Source organism: Anser brachyrhynchus, assembly GCF_964034855.1.
Source record: "Anser brachyrhynchus genome assembly, chromosome: 1".
NCBI lineage: Eukaryota > Metazoa > Chordata > Aves > Anseriformes > Anatidae > Anser > Anser brachyrhynchus.
The window spans coordinates 75,075,549-75,092,864 of record NC_137694.1 but is presented as its reverse complement, the minus strand read 5'-3'; the positions used below and the strand labels follow the sequence as shown (position 1 = coordinate 75,092,864).

Here is a 17,316-nt window from a genome sequence, read left to right as displayed (position 1 = left end):
ACCACAAAACTTGGAGGTGGCGGTTCTCTTCCTCCGGGCTTGGATGGGCTGCAGCAAGCCAACAGGCAACAAAACAGGCATTGCAGGCTGGTAGCAAGAGATCTCACCCAGGCAACACAGCCATTATGGGAGGGCGATGTGAAGTTCCACAAATGACATTAATGTTATTTTTAATGCATTGTAGCTGGAAAACTAGAGAGCAATGCAGATTCAGTACCTAATGTTCACTATAGACCTCAAGAATACTGTACAACCAGTTCAAAAGTAATTAAATCTGTGTCAAAGTCTCAATCACTAAACAGATCAGGTCATGAAATGGTTATAGAGAAAACAACAAATTAGAATAAGGATATGAACCAATGATGAAACAATATTTAGGAATAACATGCACATTTCATCTTCCTGCAGCTTTTCAGAATAGGTAAAGGGTGTAGATACATGTGCTCAAAAAATTGTTTGTTCCTCTGACAGGTACATAGCAGGATATTATTGATGGATATTATTGGTGGATTTGACCAAACCAACTTCGCAAAGCACCTTCTTATAGGCAAGAACAGTAAGACTATGGATGCAGTAATAATATTCGACCTGAAATGCATCAATATATCCAAGATCCTAGAAGATGACCTTTCCCTGAGGAAATAAATTCACCTTTCACTGCATTTAAAAGTATTATCAGTCAGGAAGAAGTCACTTAAGCTGCCCTGTTCAGTGGCAACACTGTTATTCAGCAGAGCGATACAGACAGCTCAAGCTTGAGCCCACTTGAGTAGTGTGATCACTGAGATGCTTATGTTTCAAAAATCCAAGGACAAGAAACAGTGGTTATTTACTCGCACATGACTTCACTGATAAGGAAGATCCACTTAAAAAAAGACTTGCTGAGAGTGGACTGATAGGACAACATGGGTCACTTAAAAGAAATGGGCATGACCGTTCCATTTACAGAACATCCAGAATCCCTGCACATACTTATCTCTGCAGATAGGAGGAAACTTCAGTCCAAATTACTTGACCAAGAGCTGGGAAATGAGAACCTTGAATTGTCTTGTGCTACTTCCAGAGTCAGAGGGGCTCTGTGGCAATATTTGTAATCGTCTTTGAAGAGCATGAGAAAAATATGACAGATATTTGAAAGACTAAAGTAACATTACAATCCAATGAGTGAGACCAGCTTCTTAAGAAAGATGAAATTGGTGAACAAGATTAAAATAGTAAGAATAACACTAAGTCAACCTTGGAGAAACAGTCATTATTGTTCAAATAAGAGCAATAAGGAGATAAATTTTATGTACGTATTTCCAATTGCTAAGATTTGTTTACAATTTTTAAAAAACAGATCTAACATACAGAAAGAAACATACAGAAGAAAGTTGGCCTTAGACCCACAAAATTACTGAAGATGGTGAAGAGTGGTTTATATATACCATTTCTGATTCATTGTACATGCAATGAGCTGTTCATTTTAAACTTTACTGTATTGCTGTAAACACCACGAGTAGTTTAAATTTTGGGTTAGGAACATTACTGCACCTGCAGCATGAAGATAGAATTGTGTGTGACATTCCCAAGAATCTCAAACATTCGCTGAATTAAGAAAATCACTGCCCTGTGGTTTCTACTTTATTAGGATTCCTAGATCCAAAAAGGGCCTTTAGTTAACAGTTTAGAGACAATCTTTACAGTACTGCCTGCTCTTCTGTCTGCAACAACAGACTGTATCAAAGACAAAGCCAGACACCACAGAACATCAATGGAAATAACACAAAACCTAGGTATATAAATATAAGTATTTTTCCAGACACTGCACTGAGTATTTCCGTTCATTGTACACAGACAAATGTTAGGAACTATGGAAGTAATTGCAATGAACAGTGTATCAGCCCTGCATGAGGAGGAGCCTTGCTAGATCGCTCAGCTCCACATTTTCCAGAAGACTCCTTCAGCAAAGCAGCCCTTAGATGGACACAGGAATTCAGAACGGACAATTAATTACCAAACGGATGCATGCAGAATATATTGCGCTGTGGGGCATACATCTGTGAATGATGCAGGAATAGTTTCTTTTATTTTGAGACTGTATCATGCTTAAATCCAGCAAGGTCCTATCATTGGGATAATCAAAAGTAACAGCCCCCTTTGCAGATTACCATGACCATCTGCCTGTTTACCTGGAATGATTAGTTACATTAGGAAAGGGACTACAAGTATGTCAGCACACAGCAAACTTATGTAAAACTGCACAGGCCTACCCAACTAGCAACTATGCAGTATGCTGCTGATAGCGCTAATTTCCAACACAAGCAAAAAGCTGAAAATCAGCCTCTAAAGGCAGACTCTGCCAAGATGCTTGTCATGGTACATGTACATTGACCTCAGCGAGAGGGCAACATAAAGAATGTTGCTGATGTTGTTACATTCATAATGTAATAAACTTCATAATTCATGCGTTCATAATGTAATAAACTTCACAAAGGAAAAAGGCTACAGCTAAAAGATTCCATACAGTGAGTGAGCATTTCTCTTCTGTGCAGAGTTCAAGAAGCACGGCAACTGTGTGAGACCAAGTATAAGAAGAACTGAAGAGTACTTACACAAATGCTACAAAAGACAGTAGAAAGAACGTAACAAGAGGGAAATCTTACTCAGGAAGGTAAAGGTCAGAGCAGAGTTTTGCAACCCAGAAGCAACAGATCCCAGTAAACGTATCTTCAGGAAAAAATAAATAAATAAAATCACATCCCCCCAGTCATGTCCTCTATATAGAAAGAGGGTCCAACATATAAGGTATCATCTAAAAGAAAAAGAAACTACAGCTAGAGCAACCCATTGACATCACAATCACACTGATAAACAGTATGCTGAGAGGAAAAAAGTTTGAAATCGAGAATAAACATGAGACTAACTGGATATAAAAGGGGCACAGATAATCATCAACCACAAATCATAGAGTTTTTTAACCACTAATGGTATGAGGGTTTGGTATAGCCTTGTCTGAGTAGCAGGGGCAAACAACCAGTTTTCAGAGCTAAATCCCTTCATAAACTGATCAACAATAGAGCTAACTATGACAGCAAACATGTAACACTGGCATTAGGGACATGGGAGGCCCTCTTAAGGCCTAAGGAACTCCCAGACTTGGAATCTGTTTGAACTCTCTGGATTTTTCTGTTGTTTTGTTGTAATTTTCCAGTAACAACTTCAGTGAGATACCAACCTAAGTGGAGACCAAAAGTTAAAGTAGAGAAGATAAGGTCACTGCATTTGAGATATTGACTAAAGTCATGACACAGAAAATGTCCAAGGTAATAGCACGTATACCACCATCATGGAAACAAAAATCAATTTCAGTGAATAGACTTTATATGTTGAATAGAAATGGGCAATTGAAAGCTAATATTTTTTTTTTCCAAGATTGCCTGGACTGGACACACTATTCTGTCCCATGGAAACCCCAGCAAGAGAATTTGTGGTCAATGGATATTGATATGTTATATATGACACAGGGAAGTATTATCATGGCAATAGTAACCACATGGCTTGACAAAAGCATAGCAGATAGCGTTTCGCAAAAAAAAGTAAACTGAAATCTATGGAGGGAAGCAAGAAACAGGACACATGAGTGTAGTGGGTTTACGTGGCAAGGTTTTGGTAGCAGGGGGCCATAGGGGTGGCTTCTGTAAGAAGAATCTAGAAGCTGCCCCATGTTTGGTAAGGGCCCCGCTGCTGACCAGAGCTGAGCCAATAAGTGATGGTGTTTTGCGCCTCTGTGAGGGCATATTTAAGACAGGGGAAAAAAACGCTGCGCCACACAGCAGCTGGGAGAGTGAGAGGAGTGAGAAACAGCCTTGCAGGCGCCAAGGTCAATGAGAAAGGAGGGGGAGAGGTGCTCCAGGTGCCGGAGCAGAAGTCCCCTGCAGTATATGGTGAGGACCATGGTGAAGCAGGCTGTCCCCCTGCAGCCCATGGAGTACCACGGTGGAGCAGGGTTCCACGCTGCAGCCCGTGGAGGAGACCACGGTGGAGCAGGTGGACCTGCATCGACGGAGGCTGCGGCCTGTGGAGGACCCCCGCCAGAGCAGATTCCAGGCTGGACCTGTAGCCCATGGAGAGGAGCCCACGCAGGAGCAGGTGACCTGGCAGGAGCTGCTGCCCATGGGGGACCCAGGTTGGAGCAGTTTGCTCCTGAGGGATGGACCCCGTGGTACGGACCCATATCTGGAGCAGTTCTTGAAGAGCTGCTGCCTGTGGGAAGCCCACGCTGGATCAGTTCATTAAGGACCGCATGCTGTGGGAGGGACCCCACAGCACAGGGGACAAGAGTGACCGAGAAGGAGCGGCGGCGAAGAAGCGCTATAGACTGACCATAACCCCTGTTCCCCCATTCCCCTGCGCCGCTCGGGGGAAGGAGGTGGAAGAGGGTGGATGGGGGGGAAGGTGCTTTTGGTTTCTTTCCTTTGTTTCTTGCTTCTCTAGCTTGTTAGTAATAAGCAATAAATCTTACTGTCTCCCTATGCTGAGTCTGTTTTGCCCGTCACAATAATTACTGCACAATCTCCCTGTCCTTATCGCAACCCTTGAGCCCTTTTCATCATATTTTCTCCCCATTCCTCTTTGAGGAGGGGGAGTGAGAGCACGGATCTGGTGGAGCGAGAGCACGGTTCTGGTGGAGCTCGGCTGCCCACCTGAGTAAAACCACCACAATGAGGAAAGAGCAGCTGTCCTGTCTAGAGAAGCAACTGTGCTCTGTGGAAAGAAATTCGTCAGATGGTTCAGGCAGAGAAGGCTACACAGTAAAAATAAATAAATAAATAAATAAATAAATAAGGTAGACCTGCAAACTTAGAAGTCATCGCTAATCCAAAGAAACTCTGGAGAAGCCCAGTCCAAAGACATTCTGGGAGAAAAGCAAAGTCCTGAAACAAATTCCCTGTTAAAGGAATTTAATAGACGGTCAAGAAGTTGTTTCATTTCAGTATAATTACTGCTAAAGCTCTCTGCAAGTCCTTAAAGGAATGTTTCTTTCTTGTGCAGTTCTTCCTAACCTTTAGGTCAGAGTGGCAAAATATGCACAAAACCTTGCACAAGTGGCTAGACCCTACATTTCCAGTCACAAGAAAGGCATGCATTAGCCCAACAGTCCCACTTTTTAAATTATTCCTTTTATTTGAAGAAAAAATATAAATACACAAGAGTACACAAAAGACATATTCCCATTCTCAACATATTTGTTCAAACATGCTACATTGTTTTTATAAAACTTAAGAATCATCCAAATCATATTAGTTCCCATACTCTATCCTGTTCTCCAAAAATGGATTTTGAGTGAGTGAAAGCAATATTTAAGACTGATCGTTAAAGTAAACTAACATGCGCACCTTTCTAAATTAATTGTAGTATCTCAGTATATTCCAATAAATTTTGGTAAGCCCCCAGTTTAGATTAAATGTGATAACAGTGTCATTTCTTCGAGGTCACTGCAGCATTTAAATTGCTATTCTGCTTGTCTAGTAAAGGCTGACTGTATAGGACAGCCGGCACTATAAGGGAGTTAGTTTTGCCATAATGAATGTTCTTTAGACATGAAGCAATACAGGTAGTTTGCTACAAATGTCAGCAAGAACTTGATTAAAGATGCACATTATCTTTACAAAAGACATTTTTTTCTCATAGATAACTAATTAAAAAGCTTGTTTAGAAAAGCTCTGTTATGAAGTCCCAGAATAATTTAACAACCCAGCTTTGGTATTTGTACAATGAAAACCGTTTGACATATTTCATCTATGTTATTACAAGCACAGTCACTTTTATCTTAAAAGTGAATTTTTAAAGGCTGATTATTGGTGTTGTCTTGTGATGGAATACTGAATACCAATCCATACTGCCAGTCTGTTTATTTCTGTAGGTCTGGAGTACTTGACCTTAAGATGCAAAATAAACCCATGCTATGTGAACAGCAGGCCTGAGGCAGATCTTAGGTCTGCCACTGACTTGTGTGATCCTTCCTTCACCTCTATGGTTTTAAGAAGGACATTAACGATATTTGTCTGCCACTGAAGGCATATTACTTCAGTAGCAAATTTTCAAAGTACTCCAGGATCAAATTAAAAGGGACTATATTAAGTAATCTAAAATAAGCTTATTTCATGCTTTCCGTTTATCCCAATGTCTGATATTAATCAGAAAATTCAGATTTAAAGCTGATGAAAAATCTTTAGAACTATTACTATATTATAAAAAAAGTCATATACAACACACAGTAATACCTGGTTTAGATACCTTATATTTATTTACCTAAACACTGAACAAGTTAACATACACACAGAACATGTTGTAGACTGTCCCAGCTTACTTTACTCATCAAGCTTGTCAGACACTAAACACCATCAGACATAAGAGTTTGACATCAGCCACGGAAATTCCATGCCTCTGTATATCATTCTGCAGGGAAATCTGAATTTTACTACTTACACAACTCTCTCTATTTTTAAAATGAGCCAAGGTAAGTCAGGCAAAGAGAAATTCATTTATTAAATAAGTATGAATACCAGCCAGGTCTACTGTTAAACAGAGCTCAACAGCTGAAATACAAGTAGCTAAAGCTTAAGGAAACTGCTGATGTGGAAAACCAATACAAGAAGTACCAATTCTGAGAACACTGCAACCTCTACAGCTGTGGCCTTGAGTGCATTTTCACTGCACAGAGCTCTTTCCCTGGAAGGGATGAATAGGGGAGGAAAATACGGTGCTGAACGATTATTCTGTCTGTTTGCAAGAAGGAAATTCTGGCTTCGAAATGAACAGCAGCTCAGAGACGTTAGAGCACCAAGAGATGGACAGTAGGAATTTGTCAATTTAAACCCAAGACAGAAAAAATATGACAACCACAAAAATGCTTTATGAGGGCACTTGAACAAACACTTTGGAAGTCCATGGAGAATAATATGCGGTTTCAAATTTTTGTAGACTTCAGCACAGTCATTTCTAGGTCTTTAATCTTTTTAATGTACTGGCCATATACATTTTGAAAAAAGATTTAGTCTGCAGTAGAGAGACTTGGAAGAATTTATATAGCTGCTAAGTATCTACAAGTGAAAAAAATAACGTTGCCTCTTTTATTTGTAAGGCATTCTGCTGTGGTTACAATATTGCTTCCTTTCACCAGAGGATAATCTCTCTGCTGAGGTTCAATAAATGAGTTCACAAAATCTGAAATACGATTGTACACAATGCCCTATAAAAAGGGATAGCTTTTTTCCCCCTCAGTAAAATGGATGATTTAGAGACACACAGAAGCAAAACAACTTTTCAAAGTTTAAGTATCATGAAACAGTCCTTTCTAAAACAGTAAGCGTTGCACAGACTCAAAAATACATGAGCGTGACACACGTATAGTGCCAACGCCAGGTAGGTACGCTCTGGCGCCCGGTTAAGTTGTGCAAAAGAAGCACAAGAGGGCACCGGGCTCCCCCCGGGTGAGGGGAGCGAGGGGCGATGGCAAATCTCTGGGTGGCCACACAACCCTACCCGTGCCTCCGAGGGCCCCGGGGACAACCAGCGACTGAACCCGCGGCACCACCGCCATGGGCAAGACCGGGACAGCCGGGGGGCGGCTGCTCCCCACGGGTCCCCCCGGCCCCAAACCCGCTCGGTGGCTCCACGGACTTCCCCTGGCCGCTGCCCGGGGATACTCCGGAGCCGACTCAGTGGGAAAAAAATCGCACCCCGCCTTTTTTTTTTTTTTCTTCTCCCCTCCTTAAAGCGGGCTGGAGGACGCGATGCTTGTGACGGCGGACAATTAGCGAAAGCAGCAGGGGGATGCTTGCCAATAAACACCGAGATTTGAGGTTAAGCAGCTGTAAATCTGCAATAATCGTTTCAGGAATTCAGCTATTTACAAAAGCTTTCAAAGAGCAAACAAATAAGTAGTAGGAGGGGAGGAGAAATAGGAGAGAAGCCGAGCGGTCCTTACCTTCACATTGTTTCCCTTCGCCTTTATAGCCTGGCTTGCAGATGCATCTGTAGGATTTTGGTGTGTTTTGGCATATCGCATCTATGTGACAGTCATCTGTAGCTTCTGCGCACTCGTCAACATCTGGAATCACAGGATAAACCCCAGGGAAGACAGATAAGACAGGAGACCTGAGACACAGAAAACCTCCATGGATACCCTCCCTGCAGAAGCTCTTTGCTTGCTTGCCCTCCATGTGTCATCCTGGAAGTGAGAACACCTAAGGCTAAATGATAAACAAGCCGATGAGTTATTCTCACTAAGTCTAAGCACGGCCTTTTGCCGTCCACGAACCTAGAGGGGCTCTGTCCCACGTTTCTGCATTAAACGATCATTAAACTTACCAGAAATTAGTGGCTGTTGTATAGGTCTGGTGGTGGAGATGCACATCTCGGTTAGATAAAACAAGCGAGTATTCAAATGACCCAAAAGAGGAGAAGAAAATCCCATTTGCATGTTCTAGCAAAGAGAGCTCAATTTAGAAAGAGATACTAGTTTAAATAGACCATGCTGGCAGGGGAATGCGGGAAATGAACTATTTGAAGAGCAAAACCACATGAATCCTTTTTATTAAGAGGCAAAACGTAAATAAATGGGAAACCGTGTGAGGCTCGGTAAGTTAGAGCGGAGAAAAGCAACCTGCGTTAACATTCCCGCCCACCCCATCCCCCCGCCCACCCCTAACCCGGGAGAAAGGGGCCCGGCGCCCCCTCGGCACTGCCCGGGGATGCCTCCCGGGGGAGCCGGGCTCTGAAAGGGGGGACCCTGCCCGCTGTCCTTGCTTTCAGGGGAGGAAAGCCTTTACAAACATTTCAGTGACGGGTATTCGTTTTCTCCCCTGGCCTTAAAGAGGCTGGAGGGAGGGAAGAGGATGAGAGCAAGTCGAGATTTGGCAGTCGTGGGAATGTTAATGAAGTGAACATAGAAGGAGGGAGAGGGGAGGAAAAAAAAAAAAGGCTCGGACTAGGCGCACCAAAGTGAAAGTGGGTTTATTGTCAGCTTCAAATTCCAACGTTAATCGGTTCCGAAGTGCTTGCTCAGGCATCCCCAGCGCTGAAACACGGATCCTCCGACGTCCCCGGCAGAGAAGGGGGCGATGGGGGAGCGCATGCAGCACAGCATTGCGCCCAGAGGCACACAGTGGCACACCGCAGGGCTCCTCGCAAGAGGACTGTCTGGACTTTCTAAAGGAGAACAATTTTCCCCTCCTAAACGCAGAGCGTTGTGTTTCCTCGAGAATCGCCGGGCTGCTGCACTCTGTTCCCTCCTTTCTTGCCCGTTCGTTTCTTTGAACCACTCAGCCGGTTCGGACCTAGCTATGATTTACGTGAATTCGCTTTGGGGGTCCGAGGGTGTTGCCCAGATGAGACACAGATCCAGTTAAGTACAAAAAGAAAAGAAGTTTTTTCTCTTTTTCCTCCAAACGCTTTGGTTCATACTTTTGACTCATTAAACCGGCACCCATCTCCCATCAAGATCAGCAGAAGTGACAGCTGGACTCTTTATAATGCCGTCAAAAATCCGAACTGCATTGAGCCATGGGGGACATTTCACAGCAACCAGAGGATGCCTGAGAGTCAGGCGTGAATGCCAATAAGTCAAATGAAAGAGCAAAACCAAATATGAGCCCCTGCTCTGCTCCACATCTCACGTTGCATTTCGGGAACTTGAAGAACTTCTACGCTCACTCCGTTCATTTTGTTGCATTTAAAGTCAGCATCTGGGCAAAAGTGGATTTCTTATACCCCTTACCCTCTGCTTTACCTTGAAGGATTTCTCCTAGCACAACTTTAGAGACTACGTACATATCTTTAAGAAATTACTCCCGGCTTACAACACTCCTAGGCAGATTTTTTTTTTCAAACATCTGAACAAAAGCTTAATATCATTACTACTATTAGACAGATCCGAGCGCGGTTGTTAAGAAACACCAGGTTAATGCGCAAACAGGGAAAACCTGAGACGACAGAGCAGCCTGCGGAGTCTCCGGGGCTCAGCACAGACTTATCTCGCAGGCACTTAGGGAACTTTTTCTCCCTAGCCTCTCCCCCGTGAGTCCCTGGGCTCTGGCAGTGCCAGACGCGATAAAACGCCTCCCCACCGCAACCTGCGGCACCCCCGGCGCCTCCAACAACGAGCAGCCACCTCCCCAACGCCTTCAGCCGGGGACGTCGGGTGGGCACAGTCCCCCCGGGACCAGGACCCCCTCCTCTTACCTGCACCCCCGCTGCCTCCCGTCAACCTGCCGGCCCAGGCGAAGGCGAGAAGCAAACAGCAGCGCCACGGAAAGCCGGCAGCGCCCATGCTACCGCTGCGAGCTCCGACCCCCGGTGCCTGCCTGCGCCGTGCGGGACGCGCTCGGGGCCGGCCGCCGGCGCTGACGCCCTGGCAGCGCCCCGCCGATTCGCCGCCGCTCCAGGGGCGGGACGGGGCCGGCCCCTCAGCCTGCCCCCTCCCCGGCCCCTCCGCCCCCCTGCCCTGCTCACCCCCGGCTTCTCCTCGGCCCTGTCACCGCTCGCCCGGGGTCACTGACGGAGCTACCAGCCGCGGCTTCGCCCCTCGCCCCGGCTCGGTCCTTCCACCCCAAAAATTTCCCCTCCGAGAGGGGCAAGGAGCGGCGCCGCAGCCTTCCAGCCCCAGCATTTCCAGCAGCTGGCACGCAGCCCCCGCTAGGGCTTTGCGCCCCTGCCCATTTCAGGCTTTTGTCCCTTCCACCAGCGAACGGTTTTGCTGCTTTTGCGCCTCTTTTTTAATTCCTATCTCCCTGCCACCCGGCTGCTACATCCACTTGTCACCCAGCTAACATGTGAACCCCGCGACAGCCTGACGTGCCGCTTCTCGGCAACTCGTGCCCGATGCAGGCATGTGCTATTGCAAGTGTTGCGCAGCACCGCCAAGTGTCACAAAGCCCGAAGAGATTGGAAGGACACGTAAGAAAGTTGCCCACTCCAGCTTCTCGAGAAGTATGCACCACGATCTTTTTCCTCCATAAAACTCAATAATTAGTGCACGGCCTAAAAGCTGTTTGCTTTCTCAGTGTTTACACCTTTGGGCAATCGCCTCCCTAATCCCCTAGAAGTGGGGCGCTGGCATCAGTATTTTAATTTCGGTCCCGTATTTTTGTATTAATACCTTGAGGTGCAGTTGTGACATTCCATGTCCAAGCCTTCCCCTAGATACACAGAGCGTTTCTTCCACGTGGGTCCCCAGAGGTACATTAGAGCTCCACCTAGTGAGTTTTATGGCATGCTGTAGCTGAATCGTTCGCCCCAATCATTAGTTGTCCGATAGTGATATTTAACTCACTAACAGCAATCTTCCTTGGAAAGGCTTCTTATTTTCAAAGACTTTGTAAGTATGTGTTTTGCCTGGGTGAAAAATAAGGCCAACCCTCCTTATTAGAGTTCTTGCTTATTTTCTTTCCTCTTTAATTTTGTAATTGGCCCTGCCATTCAATTCCATGAAATCATGCTACTTAATTGAGGTAAATCGCCTGAAAAGTGTATTTTTCATGAAGGAATTCACTAGAACTGTCTAAAAATGAGCTACCTCCACTTTTTTGAGGTCACAATGTAATAAAAAGATTTGCTAGAGCAACAAAATACTCCAATTGCCTTCGTGACTTGCTGTCTAGCATGCATTAAGTGTCACATTGAGTGCATGTGTTAAGCTATTCTTACAAAGGTGACTGCAATTGCCTTCCGTCTTCCCCAATTCTGTGCATTTATTATCTGTACATCAATACCACCACCCACATAGCACTCAGGAAAGGAAGTCACCTTGATCCAAATCTATCACTGTATTCATGTGTTTCCTTGTATATTCTAAGGGTGGCATGCAATTAAAATCCAAGGATACTTCATAACATCTGTCCAGTATCTAGAAAGCTTTTTCCTTTTTTTTTTTCCCTTAAAAACAAAGCAAAACAACAACAACAAACCTATGTGGAAATACAGTGGAAGAGGGCCTGAACCTGATCATCACACTCAATAAGGAATACAATCTACAGTGCCAGGCTGAATATTTCCATAAGGGTCTTTTCAGCAGTTTTCCTTGCTAATGGTGACATCTTAGAAAGAGAATCCCTTTGGATTTTTACCTTTTCCACTTTAATTATGTTTCTGTTCTTGTTTATAATCATATAAACATCCTGTGTCAATTGCACAGATGTTTCTATGAAAAATTTAATATTGGAATTGACCAAGAAGCTTCCAGCATGGGAGCTTCAGAGTCAGTTGTTTGACCGTAAACCTTCTCTGTATAACTGTGGTGAGCAAGAGCTCCTTGAATCTAAGTGGGGGCTCCTAGCCTGGGAACTCCTACCATTGCCCTTGAGTCCTACCTGAAAACTTTTGGGCAGTCTGCAACAACAGACTTTGTGATTGTGGACTGCACAGACTTCCAATGTGTTAAAAAAAATAATTCATTAGGACCCATCTCTTTACTGTGTAGAAGGTCCCTGAACACCTGTGTACAAGAAAGTTCAATAACATTAAACATTAACATTAATTAATGTTTAATTAAACATTAAAAACATTAATAGAAGTGTCTGCTGAGCAGTAGCCTCACCTCCAAAACACTTTAAACCACAGACACGCACCATTCCAAAAAATACTTTGAGAAAACAGGAAATACTTTGAGAGGACAGCATCTGCAGAATTATTTAGTTTCCCAATTCACTATTTAAGAACACCTGTATATTGGGACCAACAGTGCTGGACCCTCAGCACTGAGGGGGTGGGGAAGGTCCACCTGTTCAAGACATCCATAAGGAAAGTTTTGTACAAGAAGCAGAATCCATGATAAAGTTCAATATCAGAAGGGAAGGATTCCTGTACCTTTCCCCCCCCACCCCCAGGGATGCGGAATTATATAATAGTTCATCAATACATGCATGGCTGGAGGACTGTTATTCTCCTGTTTCTACTGTAACATTACCTTCCTCCAAAACATGCCTCCTCTTCACCCATCTAGCCTTCTCCTTTCATTGCCAAGGGTGCCAGAAGAGTTAAAACTTGTACGAACACATTTTCTTAAACCTGTAAATCTTTCAACAAGGTAGATCACAATATGCCTTATTGATGACCTACAAAGTCATAAACTGTTTTTCCCTTAACTGTCTTATGAACAGTTCTCCATTTAGAAAAATGAATTAGCAGCTAGAGAGAAAAAAAATTAAAGAGTAATGGAGTTGTTCTTTCTTGCTTAGATTGTAACCACTGAGATGGAAAAATGACATCAAAGAACTGGAACATACCTCCATCACCATAAAGAGTAGATTAGATCCTTCACTATTTATACTCACTTCATCCTGGTAGAAGACATGTTTTGCCAAGTTGAAAATTGTAACTCAAACAGGTAAATGAAGACTTGATGAATTAAAAGCTGGGTACTGTTTCATGACCTATATTACACGGGAGACTGGTTACTGCAGCCTCCCTTAAAATGAATAACGGAGACCTATAAAAGGTGCAAAAGGGATGGAACAGGACAAGGGTGTATGTACTACCTCTTAAGTGATTACACCACAGCAAGTGGAAGAAGACACGGACTTGTGTGAAATATGCAGTTAAAAAAGATGCTTTTTCTGAAGTCCTGTTTGTTAATTCTGTTGCCAAAATACTAGCAGAGGTGGTGATCTGTCTTTGTTCACAAGGACACTGTAGTCTCAAAGCTGGGGAAAAAACAAGAAAACCTTGAAGAAAATAGGGAGGCCTGTAGCCTGTGTAGTCTTTCTACAGCATTCTGAATTGGGCAGAAGCATTCTGAATTGGTTTCGTTTTAGAAAGTGAGAGCATAATGGAACCAGAAGGGAAATATCAAGGCAATTTAAAAAACAACAATAAAAAAGCAACAACAAACAAACAAAAACAGACAAAAACAACCAACCAGAAAGACTAGGGAAACAGCAAAACAGCAACTGACCATTCAGATTTCTGTGCCAATAAAAGTTACAGGGAGAAAGGATGGTAAGAACACCCTCTTGTTTTTGAGCTGCACCAACTGACTGAAGTGAAGCTACAACTTATTTACCTAGAGTTTACAGAAAGATGTAGAGGAGGCTAAAAAGCCAGAGTTGAATCCTGTGCTTGACTACAAAGAGGATAAAGCAAGCAGGTATCCATTGCTCTTTGTCCACCCCCTGACTTTAGACAAGTGTAAGATCAGGATTTTAATTCAATGACTCCTCCACAGAAGCCTTCAAAACAGTGACATTTTTGCTAGTACAACTTCTGACTCCTGATCTGGTATGGATTACTTATCATATTCTTTTCATTGTCAACTCAGTTATTCTCAAAGTGGATGTTACTGATTATTATGATTGCAATACAAATACATTGTATTGCTGCTGTTTTAACAGGCTACCTGCTTGAACACCAAGGTTTGCACAGTCTAAAAAGGTCAAGCAACTCAAAGAAAAGTACTCTCAGGGGTACTTTAGACCTGCACCAGTCAATTTTAATCGTAAATCCTGGATAGTCATTAATTGCTCTGACTGCACAGGACAGCAACAAGAGTTACAGTAATCCAACAGATGAGAAAGTTTTTGGGCTGTTTTAAGAGACATAAGACATCAAACTATTTTATGATTACTCCTGTTAAAGTGATCTTAAAAAAAAATGGCTACACCGGACTCTGCTTTCTTCTTCAAAGCCCTGATTAGGGCACTCAGTCAGAGATACTTTGTTGTTCCTTTTCTGACAGATGTCCAAGATCTGCAGTCAGCTATGTGTGTGCTTTCCTGTTCTAATCAAGACCCCAAATACGTAAGGAACACTGAAGCATGTGCATATGCATCAGCAGAATGACTCTTGCATATAGACTTCTGATAGGACTGTCTCAACAAGATCAGAATCATACATTGCAAGATAAAGAGAAGAGCCTATGACCTCTACTCAGAGTCCCTTTATCCTTCAGCTTAGCTCAAAACCAGATGTGGGGAGTAGCGTGGCTCTAAGCCACATGGGCTGTCCCTTCTCTGTAAGGCACACCATGACAGCAGTTCAGAGAAAAAGCTGATTTCACTTCACAGAGGCTTCAATATTGTGAAATTTGATTTTGTTCCAATCCAGAGCCTTGCCCACCCCCAAAAACACTCCCAGAAGTCTCAAGACTTCCAGAAGCTGCATGTTTCAACTGCAACCTGACAGAGCAGTCACAGAGGTGGGTAAGTTCGCAGGACAGCTTGCCAAGTTGTGGTAGGATACTGTCAGATCCCTGCTTCATTTTTTTCAGACCTTTCCTGAACCCAGAATGATTCAGTTTAAACATTAAAAGTAGCAGCAACACTCCAGGAAAATTCTGAGGGTTCTTTAGTCAAAGTTTTTCCTGACTCCACAATCCCACAAAAAATTTAAGGCTGTTTCTCAGGTCACTTTCATGCAGATGGGAAAGGAAAATACCTGTAATGCAGCCTGCTCCTGCAATTTTCCTCCTTCCCTACCCACCTACTCTGCTATTGAGGGTTGAGTGAGATTTGTGTACTCACTAAAAATTCTGTGTTGTACAGGGAGATCCACAATACAAAAGCTACCCTCAAGTTCCTCCCTTTAACTTGCTATAATATGAAAAGGAGCCAACCGATAATTTTGTATTTTAGCATCTATTCAATGTATTGCAGGGCGAAAGAGTTCCATCAAAAACATCTGGAGGACCAAGGACCAGGTCAGGACATCAATCCCTTTACCAACCCAAGTCCTAGCTAGCTATGTAGTGGTAAGGTTATTCAGTTGGTGGAAAATTGCATACAAACTTCTTAAAAACAATATGCTTATTTTAGTGCAAGTGTATGTATGCACTTATCCTCTTGTTTAGCTGCAATCTTTACTGCAATCCACATGGTGTAAGAGCCTGTCGACATATAAACTTGATCTTGAGTAGGAAGAAAGAACTGCATTGTTTGTGCTAAAGAGGAGCTCTAGATTAAGTCCTGCTTTATTGGGTAAAGTCTGGCCTATTACCAATAATAATTTTATCCTAATCAAAACCTGTGTTGATCAAATAGTCTTATTCTGAAGTAGGTGCCTACATAGAAATATAAAACACATGTAATTCTTTGTACTGTAATTAAATGTATTTTAACTCAGTTATTTAATTCATCCAACACAGCTGAGCTGCAATCAGCTTTGATCAGAAAGCCTGCATCTCCTCTGGTTTGTCTGTAGCCTAGGCCTCTTCAGCTGTGTCAGATGAATGTAAAGCACTCCAGCTGTCTCCTGTAAAGACAAGTGAGCATACCAGGGAAATGGCAGTGAAATCAAACCTATGGTCTTATGCCATGAGGACTGTGTTCACTTAATGAGAAGTGACTAGCAAAGTAGCACCACAGGACAGTCCCTCACCACTGTGTGTAAGATTGATCAAGAGAGAAGCATAGATGGAGGTTTAGAATCAGAACAAGCAAGGTCCTGTCTCCCATTGTCCTGCCATAAGCAATTCCATTGCTACCTATAGCTTTGCTCAGATGAGCTACAGAGTGTGATAGCCAACATGTTTCAGTCACTTCCCAGTAAACAGAATTGTGTTTCTTAACAGAAAATTAAATCAAGAAAAGAATGATTTTCCCTCACTGTCTTTTAAATGAGAAGGAAAAGACATGGTCTTATCTTACAAAAGGATCTTTAAAATACTTTGCTGAAGCTTCTTTAACTACTTGAGTATTATTCAACTTTTTAGAAACTATCTTATTTTACAGAAAGATAAGCTGTATTCCCCACGTTTTTCATACACTTAAAATGATGATGCTGCGCACTACTGTGAGCATTAGAAAAGGCTCAAGACCCTATTATAGTCCAAAAGAATAGGCAAAGTACATAAAAATAAGTTATACCTAAGAATACAGTTGTGTGCTCAGGGTTTTGATAGATACAAATAAAACTCAGTTGTCATAGGACTATACAGCAACAGACAAAGGGCATGTTTTGAGAAGATTCATGATGTGCTCAACACACCAGATTAATCTGATGGAATGAATTTGTCTTAAACAGCAATGATCATGCCAATCTTCCAACACAGAAGATATCACAAAATATGCAAGCCCAAATCTTTGCCTTAGGATTTCTACTGCATCAAGCAATGACTCCCTCTTCTCAAAAAAAAAAAAAAGTCTATCCACCCATTGGTGTTGATATTTTGATATTTGCAGTTCTTCCAACCTAAGTTTGCATAGACTTAAATCAAAACAAAAGGTCACCAAATCTTCATTCCTCATACTACATTTTTCTCACATTCCAGGATAGTATTTCAGTGGCCTATTCTGAAATTGACTGCAGGTAAAATTGAAATTGCTCTCATGGAGTCCATGC

At 42.9% G+C, this 17,316-nt stretch overlaps 1 protein-coding gene across 13 annotated transcripts in view; it reads right to left on the bottom strand.

Moving 5' to 3' along the window:
* SCUBE1 (signal peptide, CUB domain and EGF like domain containing 1) overlaps positions 1-17,316 on the bottom strand; it is a 245,313-nt gene that overhangs the window by 204,419 nt on the left and 23,578 nt on the right. For 4 of the 13 annotated variants that reach the window (XR_013941095.1, XM_080562711.1, XM_080562706.1 and 1 more), the window contains exons 1-2: positions 8,356-8,627; positions 7,973-8,095 (exon numbers count right to left, since the gene is read on the bottom strand). Coding sequence is in view for 10 of the 13 variants with exons in the window: in XM_080562711.1 (XP_080418837.1) it covers positions 7,973-8,095; positions 8,356-8,467 (235 nt within the window). In the remaining 3 variants the exon portion in view is untranslated. Of the gene's footprint in view, positions 1-7,972; positions 8,096-8,355; positions 8,629-10,227; positions 10,411-17,316 lie in introns of those variants that run through there. The other 9 variants (XM_080562712.1, XM_080562716.1, XM_080562717.1 and 6 more) reach the window with 4 other exon arrangements.